This window comes from Phocoena phocoena, chromosome 15 (genome assembly GCF_963924675.1).
Source record: "Phocoena phocoena chromosome 15, mPhoPho1.1, whole genome shotgun sequence".
In the NCBI taxonomy this organism is placed as follows: domain Eukaryota; kingdom Metazoa; phylum Chordata; class Mammalia; order Artiodactyla; family Phocoenidae; genus Phocoena; species Phocoena phocoena.
The window spans coordinates 3,717,069-3,730,425 of NC_089233.1; the positions used below are offsets into that span (position 1 = coordinate 3,717,069).

General features: G+C 48.8%; 1 protein-coding gene across 1 annotated transcript in view; it reads right to left on the minus strand.

Moving 5' to 3' along the window:
* Positions 1 to 11,333: 11,333 nt before the first annotated feature.
* Positions 11,334 to 13,357, minus strand: part of TNRC18 (trinucleotide repeat containing 18) — a 79,862-nt gene continuing 77,838 nt past the window's right edge. Inside the window, exons 27-29 of the mRNA XM_065892882.1 lie at positions 12,091 to 12,327; positions 11,886 to 11,960; positions 11,334 to 11,540 (exon numbers count right to left, since the gene is read on the minus strand). Of these exons, the coding sequence (XP_065748954.1) occupies positions 11,334 to 11,540; positions 11,886 to 11,960; positions 12,091 to 12,327 (519 nt within the window). The remainder of the gene's footprint in view (positions 11,541 to 11,885; positions 11,961 to 12,090; positions 12,328 to 13,357) is intronic.

The following is a 13,357-nucleotide window of genomic DNA, read 5'->3' on the forward strand; positions in this document are numbered from 1 at the left end:
TAAAGGGCACCTTGGTGCCCCTTTGGCCCTCAGAACAGTCAGAGACAGTGGCTGCATCGCGCCCACTCGAAGGGGGAGAAAAGGAGGGGAGATAGCTTGCCCCCTGCCCTGAGGGATCAGAGCCGGGACCGGAGGCTGAGCGTTCTGGGGTCCCGTCCCGGCCCTGTTGCTGATGCGTGTGGTTTGGACAAATTCCTCCACTATCCTGTTTCAGTTTCCCCAAGACAGGGGTTGCCCCGCTCTTTGACGTGGGTTCCGTGGAGGAGGGTTGGGGAGGAGGGGGCCGGCTGCCTGAGGGTGGCCTGTGCTCCAGGCAGACCCGCGACCTTGGGAACCCACCCACCTCCGGACAGGCACCGCCCCCTGCAGCCACGTGGGTCAAGACCACGCGGGGCGCCGCCCCAGGGGCCACTTGGTGGCACCAGCGTGCCGCTCCTTCCCAGACTCTGGGTATGCGGGGGTGGGGCACGCACTACCTCGTGACTCAGTTTCTCTGAAACGGGAGGACCGTCGGAGCCCTTCCCCAGCCACACGCCGAGCTGACTGCCTTCGTCATGGCCTCACCGTTCCCTCCACACACCAACCCTCAAACAGCAAAGCCGGATGGCCGTCCGTGTCCCATCCACGTGCAGTGCGCTGGGTTGCTGGGCGGGTGCCCGTGGGGGCCGGCCTGTAGCTGCCCTGGGTAGGGGGCGGGTGGCGACGCCAGGACCTGGGCCCAGCCTCCCCAGTCCCGGCAGGGCTGCCGCCCCTCCGTTGCACCCTGGCTCAGGGCCACCCAGACCGGCAGCACTGCTGTCATTTCCTCCAGTGTGGGTGCGGCCGGGAGGGCTCTGCACCTCGTGCTTTTGTTCTGTTCCGGCCTTGCTCTTAACAGCAGTCCCAGTTATGGCCTCCTCCACTCTCCTTTTTCCTGAAGTGTGACTGACGTACAGTATTATGTGAGGTACAGGTGTACAGTGTAGTGATTCACAGTCCTTAAGGATTGAACTTCATTTATAGTTATTCTAAAATATTGGCTATATTCCCCATGTTGGACAAATATCCTTGTAGCTAATTTTACACCTAATAGCTGGTACCTCTTACTCCCCTACCCCTATCTTTCCCTTCCTCCTTTTCCTCTCCCCACTGGTCACCACGAGTTTGTTCTATCTGTGAGTCTGGTTTTTTTTTACGTTATATTCACTAGTTTGTTGTATCTTTTAGATTCCACATATAGGTGATATCACAGTATTTGTCTTTCTCTGTCTGACTTATTTTACTTAGCATAACGCCCTCCCAGTCCATCCATGTTGTTGCGTATGGCAACATTTCGTTCTTTTTTATGGCTGAGTAGTATTCCATAGTATGTATGTTCCACACCTTCTTTATCCATTCATCTGTTGTCGGACACTTAGATTGCTTCCACATCTTGGCAGTTGTAAATAATGCTGCAGTGAACGGTGGGTTGCATGTATCTTTTTGAATTAGTGTTTTGGGGGGTTTTTTGTATATATACCCAGGAGTGGAATTGCTGGGTCATATGGTAGTTCAGTTTTTAGTTTTTTGAGAAACCTCCGTACTGTTTTCCACAGTGGCTGCACCAGTTTACATCCCAACAGTGTACAAGGGTTCCCTTTTCTCTACATCCTCGCCACTATTTATTATTTATGTTCTTTTTGATGACGGCCATTCTGACAGGTATGAGGTGATATCTCGTTGTGGTTTTGATGTGCATTTCCCTGATGATTGGTGATGTTGAGAGTCTTTTCATGTGCCTGTTGGCTATCTGTATGTCTTCTTTGGAAAAACGTCTATTCAGGTCTTCTGCCCTTTTTTTAATCAGGTATTTTTTTTTATGTTGAGTTGTATGAACTATATATTGATATTCTAGATATTAACCCCTCATTGGTCATATCGTTAACAAATATTTTCTCCCATGCAGTAGGATGTCTTTTCGTTTTGTTGATGATTTCCTTTGCTGTGCAAAAAGCTTTTAAGTTTAATTAGGTCCCATTTGTTTGTTTTTGCTTTTATTTTCTTTGCTTTAGGAAACAGATCCAAAAACATACTGCTACGATTTATGTCAAAGAGTGTTCTGCCTGTTTTCTTCTAGGATTTTTATGGTTTCTGGTCTTAACATTTAGGTTCTTAATCCATTTTGAGTTTATTTTTGTATATGGTGTTAGAAAGTGTTCCAATTTCATTCTTTATATGTAGTTTTCCAGTTTTCCTAGCACCACTTGTTGAAGAGACTGTCTTCTCCACTGTATTCTTGCCTACTTTGTTATAGATTAATTGGCCATAAGTGCACAAGTTTATTTGTGGGCTCTCTATTCTGTTCTATTGATCTATTTGTATGTTTTTGTGTCAGTACCTTAGTGTTTTGATTATTGTAGCTTTGTAGTACAGTCTGAAGTCAGGGAGCATGATTCCTTCAGCTCTTTTCTTCTTTTTTGAGACTGTTTTGTCTATTTTGTGTTTCCATACAAATTTTTAAATTATTTGTTCTATCTCTGTGAAAAATGCCATTGGTGTTTTGATTGGGATTGCACTGAATCTGTAGATTACCTTGGGTAGTATGGACATTTTAACAATATCAATTCTTCCAGTCCAGGAAGACAGTGTGTATTTCCATCTGTTTGTGTCATCTTCAATTTCTTTCATTAATGTCTTACAGTTTTCAGAATACAGGTTTTTTCCCCTAGGTATTTTTTTTTATTTTTGACGTGATGGTAAATAGGATTGTTCCTTGATTTCTCTTTCTGATAGTTCATTGTTAGTGATTAGAGATGCAGCCAATTTTTGTATATTCATTTTGTATCCTCCAATTTTACCAAATTCACTGATGAGGTCTAGTAGTTTTCTGGTGGTATCTTTAGGATTTTCTATGTATAATATCATGTTATTTGCAAACAGTGATCGTTTCACTTCTTCCTTTCCAGTTTGGATTCCTTTTTCTTTTTCTTGCCTAATTGCTGTGCCTAGGACTTCCAATACTATGTTGAATAAAAGTGGCGAGAACAGGCATTCTTGTCCCTAATCTTGGAATGCTTGCAGTTTTTCACCATCGAGAATGATTTTAGCTGTGGGTTTGTCATATATGGCCTTTATTATGTTGAGGTATGTTCCTTCTATGCCCACTTTATGGAGAGTTTTTTTGTCATAGTGGATGTGGAATTTTGTCAAAAGCTTTTTCTGTATTTATTGAGACGATCATTTGGTCTTTATTCTTCAGTGTGTAGTTTGGTGTCTCACATTGATTGATTTGCAGATATTGAAGAAGATCCTTACATTCCTGGGATGTCCCACTTGATCATGGTGTATCATCCTTTTAATGTACTGTTGGACTTGGTTTGCTAATATTTTTGAGGGTTTTTGCATCTGTGTCATCAGTGATATTGGCCTTTAATTTTGTTTTTTGAGATATCTTTGTCTGGTTTTGGTATCAGGGTGATGCTTGCCTCATAGAATGTACTTGGAAGTGTTCCTTCCTCTGCAATTTTTTGGAATAGTTGGAGGAAGATAGGTGTTAAGTTTTTTCTAAATGTTTGATTGTATTCACCAGTGAAGCCATCTGGTCCTGGACTTTTGTTTGTTGGGAGTTTCTAAATTACTGATTCAGTTGCATTACTGGTAATTGGTCTGTTCATATTTTCTATTTCTTCCTGGTTCAGTCCTGGGGGATTGTACATTTCTAAGAATTTGTCCTTTTCTTCTAGGTTGTCCATTTTATTGGCATATAGTTGCTTGTAGTAGTCTCTTAAGATATTTTGTATTTCTGTGGTGTCAGTTGTACTTCTTTTTCATTTCTGATTTTATTGCTTTGGGCCTGCTCCCCCCCGTTTTTTTTTTTTTTTTTCTTGTTAAGTCTGGCTAAAGGTTTATCAAATTTGTTTATCTTTTTTAAGAACCAACTTTTAGTTTCAGCTTTTAGTTCTTTTTTCTTTCTTTCTTTCTTTTTTGTCTCTATTTCATTTATTTCTGTTCTGATCTTTATGATGTCTTTCCTTCTACTAACTTTGGGTTTTGTTTGTTCTTTCTGTAGTTCCTTCAGGTGTAAGGTTAGATTGTTTGAGATTTTTGTTTCCTGAGGTAAGCTTGTATCACTATAAACTTCCCTCTTAGAACTGCCTTTGCTCTGTCCCATAGATTTTGGATCATCATTTTTTTCGTTTCCACTTCTCTCTAGGTATTTCTTTATTCCCTCTTTGGTTTCTTCAGTGATCCATTGGTTGTTCAGTAACATATTGTTTAGCCTCCATGTTTGTGTTTTTTGCAGTTTTTTCTTTATAGTTGATTTCTAGTTTCATAGCATTGTGGTCGGAAAAGCTGCTTGATATAATTTTAATTTTCTTAAGTTTACTGAAGCTTGTTTTGTGGCCCAGCATGTGATCTATCCTGGAGAATGTTCTATGTGCACTTGAATTTGTATTCTGCTGCTTTCAGATGGAATGTTCTATGTATATCAGTTGAGTCCATCTGGTCTAATGTGTCATTTAAGGCCATTGTTTCCTTACTGATTTTCTATCAATGGATGATCTGTCCACTGATGTAAGTGGGGTGTTAAAGTCCCTTACTATTATTATGTTACTGTCAATTTCTTTCTTTATGTCTGTTAAATGTCTTCCTTATGTATTTTAGGTACTCCTGTGTTTTTTGCATATATATTTACAATTGTTATATTTTCTTCTTGGATTGATCCCTTGATCCTTCTTTGTAGTGTCCTTCTTTGTCTCTTCTAACAACAGTCTTTATTTAAACTCTATTTTGGGGAATTCCCTGGCGGTCCAGTGGTTAGGACTCCACGCTTTCACTGCAGGAGGCCCAGGTTTGATCCCTGGTCAGGGAAGGAACTAAGATGCCACAAGCTGCATGGCGTGGCCAAAAAAAAAAAAAAAAATCCTTAAGTCTATTTTGTCTGAAAAGTATTGCTACTCTAGCTTAGTTTTGATTTCCATTTGCATGGAATATATTTTTCCATCCCCTCACTTTCAGTCTGTTATGTGTCTCTAAATCTGAAGTGAGTCTCTCATAGGCAACATACGTGCAAGTCTTTTTTTTTTTTTATCAATTCAGCCACTCTGTGTCTTTTGATAGGAGCATTCAGTCTGTTTATTTACATTTAAGGTAATTATTGATACGTATGTTTTTATTGCCATTTTGCTAATTGTTTGGGGGTTGTGTTTGTAGGTCTTTTCCTTCCTTCTTTTGTTCCCTTGTGATTTGATGACTGTCTTTAGTGTATTGTATTCCTTTTTCTGTTTGCATGTGTATCTATTACAGGTTTTTATGTTTTTTTGTTTTAATATTTTTACTGAAATATAGTTGATGTGCAGTGTTGTGTTAATTTCTGCTGTACAGCAAAGTGACTCGGTTTTACACATATATACATTATTTTTAATACTTTTCCATTATAGTTTGTCACAGGATATTGAATATAGTTCTTTGTGCTACACAGCAAGACCTTGTTTATCCATTCTCTATATATAAAAGCTTACATCTGCTAACCCCAGCCTCCCACTCCATCCCTCCCCCAGCTACCTCCCCTTTGGCCACCACCAGTCTGTTCTCTATGTATGTGATTCTGTTTCACAGATAGGTTCATTTGTGTCATATTTTAGATTTCATATATAAGTGGTATCATCATGGTATTTGTCTGACTGCACTCAGTATGGTAATCTCTAGTTGCATCCACGTTGCTGCAAATGGCATTATTTCATTCTTTTTCGTAGCTGAGTAGTATTCCGTTGTATACGTATACCACATCTTCTTTATCCATTTATCTGTTGATGAACATTTAGGTTGTTTCCATGTCTTGGCTGTTGTGAATAGGGCTGCCATGGCATAGGGGTGCATGTGTCTTTTTGAATTATAGTTTTGTCTGGATATATGCCCAGGAGTGGAATTGCTGGATCATATGGTGATTCTGTTTTTAGTTTTCTGAGGAACTTCCATACTGTCTTCCACAGCGGCTGCACCAACTTACGTTCCCACCAACAGTGTTAGGAGGATCCCCTTTTCTCCACACCCTCTCCAGCGTTTGTTACTTGTAGACTTTAATGATGGCCATTCTGACCAGTTTGAGGTGGTACCTCATTGTAGTTTTGATTTGCATTTCTCTAATAATTAGCAATATAGAGCAGCTTTTCATGTGCCTATTGGTTATCTGAATGTCTTCTTTGGAGAAATGTCTATTTAGGTCTTCTGCCCATTTTTCGATTGGATTGTTTTTTTGTTGTTGAGTTGTATGAGCTGTGTGTATATTTTGGAAAGTAAGCCCTTGTTGGTTACATAGTTTGCAAATATTTACTCCTGTTCTGTAGGTTGTCTTTTTTTTTTTTATGGTTTCCTTTGCTGTGCAAAAGCTTGTAAGTTTGATAAGGTCCCATTTGTTTATTTTTGGGTTTATTTCTATTGCCTTAGGAGACTGACTTAAGGAAACGTGGGTACAATTTACGTCAGAGAATGTTTTGCCTATGATCTCCTCTAGGAGTTTTATGATGTCATGTCTTATGTTTAAGTCTCTAAGCCATTTTGAGTTTATTTTTGTGTATGGTGAGTTTATTTTTGTGTATGGTGACAGTCTTTTCACCACTTGCTGAAGAGACTATCTTTTTCCATTGTATATTCTTGCTTCCTTTGTCAAAGATTAATTGACCATAAATGTGTGGGTTTATTTCTGGGCTCTCTGTTCTGTTCCATCGATGCATATGTCTGTTTTTGTGCCAGTACCACACTGTTTTGATTACTGTAGGTCTGTAGTATTTTCTGAAGTCTGAGAGGGTTATGCCTCTGAGATTTTTGGTTTGTGGTTACCATGAGGTTTTTATGTAGCAGTCTATATATATACGTAATTGTTTTAAGTTGCCAACCTCTTAACTTCAAATGCATTTGAAATACCGTACATTTGTACCCTCCTCCCCCCCACGATTACTGATTTTTTTATATAAAGTTATTTTTATTTATATTATCCATTTTGTTTCGGCTGCGTTGGGTCTTCATTGCTGCGCACAGGCTTTCTCTAGTTGCAGTGAGCAGGGGCTCCTCTTCGTCGCGGTGTGTGGGCTTCTCATTGCAGTGGCTTCTCGTTGCAGAGCACGGGCTCTAGGCACGCAGGCTCAGTAGTTGTGGCTCGCGGGCTGTAGTGCGCTGGCTCAGTAGTTGTGGCGCGTGGGCTTAGTTGTTCCGCGGCATGTGGGCTCTTCCTGGACCAGGGCTCGAACCCATGTCCCATGCCTTGGCAGGCAGATTCTTAACCACTGCACCACTAGGAAAGTCCCCGATTACTGTTTTTGATATCATATTTTACATCTAATTATTTTGTGTATCCTTTAACTGCTTATTGTGGGTTTAGGTGGCCTCACTACTACTGTCTTTTAACCTTCCTACTAGCTTGGTGCGTGAATGATTTCCTACCTTTACTGTACGTTTGCCTTTACTGATGTGTTTTTTCCTTTCATAATTTTCATGTTTTTAGTTGTGGCCTTTTCTTGTTCACTTAGAGGTTTCTTTAACATTTGTTATAAAGCTTGTTTGGTGGTGAACTCTTTTAGCTTTTGCTTGTCTGTAAAGCTTTGTTTCTGCATCCAGTCTGAACGAGAGCCTTGCTAGGTAGAGTCTTCTTGGCTGTAGGTTTTTCTTGTTCACTGTAGATATGTTGTGCCACTCCCTTCTGGCCTGTAGGCGTTCGGCTGAAAAGCCAGCTGATAGCCTTATGGGAGTTCCGGGGTTCCCTTGTATGTTGTTGTTTTTCCCTTGCTGCTTTTAATAATCTCTAATTTTTGCTGTTTTAATTACAACGTGTCTTGGTGTGTTCCTCTTTGGGTTAATCCTGTGTTGGACTCTGTGCTTTCTGGACTTGTATGACTGTTTCCTTTTCCAGGTTAGGGAAGTTTTCAGATATGTTCTCAACCCCTTTCTGTCTCTTCTCCTTCTGGGACCCCTGTAATGTGAATATTAACATGCTTGATGTTGTCCCAGAGGCCTCTTAAACTGTCCTCATTTCTTTCATTGTTTTTTCTCTCACCATCAGTGGTTTCCACTACTCTTGTCTTCCAGCTCATTGACCTGTTTCTCTGTATCATTTAGTCTCCTGTTGATTCCTTCTGGTGTATTTCTCATGTTACTCTTCACCTCTGGTCGTGCTTTATATTTTCTGTTAACAGCTTCTCATTTCTTGCACTGCGCCCGTCCGTTCTTCTCCTGAGTTTTTTGACCCTCGTTAGTCACTACCCGGAACTCCTTCTCGGGTAGATTGCCGATCTCCACTTCACTTAGCTCTTCTTCTGGGCTTTTATCTTGTTCCTTCATCTGGAACACGTGCCTCTGTGGCCTCATCTTGCCTAAGCTGCTGTTTGTATTTTTATGTATCTGGTAGGTTGCTTATGTTTCCCGACCTTGGGGAAGTGGCCTTTCGTAGATGTCCCATGCATCCCAGCGGTGCACTCCCCTCGTCACCCAAGCTGTATGCTCTAGGGTTTCCCCCGTGAAGGCTGTGTGGGTCTTGCTGTGGCGGCGGGCTGTGGGCAGGCTCGCGGGGCCCTCGCCCAGTTGGTTGCCAGGCTCTGTCTCACGTGGAGGCTGCTGGCTGCCGCTTGGCAGGGCCCGGTCACAGGGTGGCCGAGTGCAGAGCTCCAGGGGGCCCCGGGGCTAGTGCTGGCTCACTGGTGGGTGAAGTCAGGGTCCAGGAGACTCCGGGGCAGTTGCTTGCCCACTGGGGGGTCCTGGGGTTAGTGCCAGACTGCTGGCAGGCAGAGCTGGGTCCTAAGCCTGGTTGCAGGACCCAGAGGTCCCAGAGCTGGTGTAAGATCACTGGGCTGGGGGCGGTCAGGTTGTTCCTAATGCAGTTGGGTGCGGGGTGTCCTGAAGCGTGTGCTGGCCTGCTAGTGGCCAGGGGCCAGCTCGTCCCAGGGCGAGAAGGTCTGGCGTGCCATGGGCAGGCTGAGGAATTGGAGTTCTCTTGCATCTGGCGTGTGCCCCCTGGTGGGGGTGGCAGGGCCTGGGGCTGGTGCCCACTCACTGGGGGCTGGAGCTGAGTCCTGGGCCGTCTGGTGGGCAGGGTTGTGTCCTCAGGCAGTCTCCAGGCAGCCTGTCTGCTGCTGGGTGGGGCTGTGTCTCAAGCCCTGTTCGGCCAAGGGGTCCCAGCACCGGTGCCTACAGGCTGCTGGGTGGGCCCGGTCTTGGCGCCGGAGGAGCTAGAGGGAGGATCCCACAGCGGTACCTGCCAGCCCCAGCATACACACGCAGGAGGCCCAGGAACGGCCGCCGCCAGTGTCTGTGTCCCCAGGGCGAGCCGTAGCTGCTTCCCACCTCTCCAGGAGACTTTGGAAGACCAGCAGGTAGGTCTGGCCCAAGATCCCAGGAAACTACAGCTTTGGCCCCGGGTCCCGGAGCGTGGGAGACTTTGTGTGTGCCCTTTAAGAGGGAAGTCTTTCTTCCCCCCAGTCCTGTGGAACTCCTGAAATTAAGCCCCACTGGCCTTCAAAGCCAAATGCTCTGGGGGTGCATTTTCCCAGGGTAGGACCCCTGAGCGGGGGGGAGTGGGGGGCCTGATGTGGGGCTCAGAACTCTCCCTCCTGTGGGAGAACCTCTACCACGTTAGTTTTTCTTGTTTGTGGGTCACCCACCTGGGGATGTGGGCCCGACTATACAGCAAGTCCACCCCTCTTAACTGTCTCACTGTGGTTCCTTCTTCATGTCTTTGGTTGTAGATCTTCTTGGTAGGTTCGGTCTCTTTCACTGTGCTACTGGTGTGCTCGTGAGAGGAGGTGAGCTCAGGGGCTCTCTACTCTGCCACCTTGGGTGATCTCCAGCTCCAGTCTGGCCGAGAGAACTTTCTGCACTGACGGATGCGGGCCAGCCGAATACAGCAGCCCACTGACCTTGTCTGACTGTTGACCACCAAAGACAGCGTCAGTACAGCCAAGAAGCTTTTCATGTCTTTTCATTCAAATTGGTTCTTGTTTAAACAAACAGCCACATGTGGCTCCCCCCCAGGATCTGCATCCCGACACCAAGCCCACCCCAGCCCCTGAAATGAACCACTCCAGACAACGGTACTTTTCCAATTATAGCTTTTTTTCTTTTCTTTTTTTTTATGAAAAAGATCACACAGAATTTGCCAACAAACAAAATTCCAAAAGAAACTTAAAAAAAAAAAAGGAAAACAATAATTCCCCCAAAAAACAAAACTGAAGTCTGGCTTTTCCTTCCCTTAAGATTGTCTGGACGAGGCCTCCGGTCCCCCGGAAGGCGTGGGGGCTGTAAGTGCTTTCGTGGGCTGAGCAGGGCTGCAAGCTTGCCGGCTCCCTCTCCCCTCCCTCAGCCTCTGCTCTCCCTAAGTCCTTCTCCATCCTGGGGGCGAGTACAGTACACCTGGGCCGGGGCGGGGGTGGGGGTGGGGTCGTGTGGGGTGAGGTTGGGACAGGGGGCCCGTGAAGCTGGGTGCTAGACACGCTCATCTAACAGGAAATAAAAAATAATATTCTGCACGTCAGAATGTGTTCGCTTTTTTTTATAATTTCATAGCTATTTTTTTCACAGTTTTAAAAAGTTTATATATATATTTATATATATTTATCTTTATATATATAATTAAAAAGTTGACTCCATTTGAAGGCGTATGATACAGGGGAGAGTCTCTTGGTACAATAAAACTGTACAGGTTAAGAACTGCCGCCTCCCTCCGGGTATGGCCGGGACGAGGATTTCAGCACCATGGGGGTTGTCTGTAGTGTGAGGGTCTGGACCAGCGGGGTGGGCCCTCCCGGGGCCTCGGGGCATGCAGCCCCCTCCCCCTGGTGCCTGGCCGGTGCTCCTGGGCACCCCCCCCCCACACACACACCTGGCTCTGTTCCCCAAGTCCAGGCCATCCTGAGAGGGTGGAGGCCGGGCCCCGGACAGGCACCCCAGAACAGGCCCGGCCTGGTCGCTGAGGCTGGGGAGACGTGGGAGCGCCCCCGTCCCACGGTGGGAGGCTCGGGGCGGGCTCCGTGCCAAGGGGGCCGGGCACTGGGAAGACCCCCCAAGCAGCGGGAACCGCCCCCCCCCCCAAGCGAGCATCAGGTGGGTTGCTCGGAAACCCCCTCCCACCGAATCCCCAGTTGGCACCAGGACCCGGCCGAACGCTTACAAGGTGCTGGGACCCGTGAGGGGCCCTCTCGTGGGGTCACCGAGGAGTCAGGAAGGGGGTCTGGACGTGTGCACATGTGCGCACACACGTGCATGCATACGGGCACACACATGTACACTTACGCGCCAGGCTGTCCGTGGGCACACTCGCATGCACACAACCAACGCACGAGGCCGCCGGGCCGTGGCAGTGATGGGGAGGGCCCCGCCGGGCCGGACGCTCAGCAGAGCACAGGCACGCCGTCGGTGGAGAAGATCATGCCCGTGGTGGGCTCGTAGGTGCCCGCCAGGTAGTACAGGCCCTCGCTGTCCTGGTACTTCTTGGTCTTGAGCATCTGCTCGTACTGCTCCAGGCCCACCACCAGGCACTTGTGCGACACCGTCTGCACGTCGTTCTCGTCCACGTGGGAGGACTGGTACAGGGCGCGCTGCGGGCACACGGGCGGGCGTCAGGGTGAAGACCCCTCCCAGACCTGAAGGACCAGGGAGAGATCCCCAGAGAGAACTCGAGAAACACAGCGGGGCTGAGGACGAGGATGGACAGAGACCAAGGGAGAGACCCAGAGGCTAGGAGATCAAGAAACAGACACAGAGACCTGCAGAGTAAGAGACCAAGGGTGACAGACGCAGAGACAGCGGCTGGGAGAGACAGACCAGGAAACAGCAGCTCAAGGTCAGAGAGACTGGGCGGGGAGGCCGAGGGAGCCCGGCCCCTCCCGAGGCCGCGTGGGGAGGGTTATTGGAGGCCCCACCAGCGCCGCATGCTCTCCTACCTCCATGAAGTCCTTCCTCTGGCTGGAGGCTCGCAGGGCTGCGGGGAGGCTGCGGCCGGGCTTCTGGTCCCAGTGCTGTGAGCGCAGACCGGGGGCTGCGGTGAGCCCGGGCCCCGCCTTGCCTGACCCCCGACCCCGACCCCAGGGTAGGGACCGCCCCAGCCATCGCCCCCCAGCACGGCCCGACGCCGAGGCCCCGGCCCACCTGGCCCTCATGGAGGCGCTTGCCCGGGCTGGTCTCCTCGGGGTGGTAGAACCACTTGACGCGGACCACCATGTTGCTGCCCCACGACTCCCACATGCTCTGGATGCGGCCGATGTAGGGCAGGTTGGGGCGGCCAGCTGACAGGAAGACGGCGCAGTCCCCGATGCGGATCATCTCCTTGCCGCGCACGATGGCCTTGTAGAAGAGCTTGCGGGCCTTGCCCTTCATGCCGCGGCGCTGTGGGCGGGCGAGTCGGGTCAGGGCACGCGCCCCGCCCCCGCCCCCGCCCCGACCCCGGGGTTCCACAGCAGCGGCGCCAGGGGAGAAGCCCCCTGCTTGCTCTGATCGGGGAGCCCTCGCTCATCCCCTTGGCCGACCGGGTTTCCAAGAGAGACTCCACGTGAACTAAGGACCCTGCAGCTGGGAGCGACTTCCAACTCCCCGTTGCTGAGCCGTGTCGGCCGGCGGTGCCGGCGGGGCCCCAGGGACGCCCCACACGCGAGCGTTTGTGTGGCAGACGCCACAGCCACTGCTGGGGCCCAGCAGGATCCCTGCTCCTCCCACTGGGTCCTGACACCAGCCCTCGAGGCACAGCAGCCCCTGTTGGCCCCCAATTTCCAGACAGGGACCGGGAGGTCCCAGGAGGGGACACGGCTGCGTCTCCGGACAGAGCACATCGCTCCCCCCCACGCTGCCCCGCACGTCGGGGCTACAACGAAGCAGGTTCACTCAACACCCACCGGGGTCACAAAGCCGCTTGCTCGCGGCACAGCCTCAGTCTACACCACCCCGAGCAGCGCGGGGGCTCAGTACCAGTCAGCCCCGCAAGCGTCGGAGCAGAGGTGAGGGAGTAGGGCGTGGGCGGCGTCAACCCCCAGGCACGGCCGATTGCCCCGCCCCCCCACCCCCCCACCCCCCGCCCATTTCCCCAGGAAAGCCACTAAACAGATCAGAGCCCGGCCCGGCGGGATCCAGCACTGGGCCCACGTCTGCCAGACCCACAGTGTGGCTGGATTTTTTTTTTTTTTATTCACTCAACAAACATTTCCTGAAGCCGCCTCAGTGCCCCCGCCTGGGCTGGCACTGGGACGCACAGATGGGCAGGCTCCAAGGAGGGAAGAGACCAGCCACCAGAATCCAAAACCCACCGCCAGGCAGCTCTGGGGCCCGTCACTGTCCCCAGGCAAACACGGAGAAGCCAGGCCTATGCAAAGCTCTGCTCTGCCCTCCAGTGGAGCCAGCGCGCCTTCTCCTCGACTAACCTGTA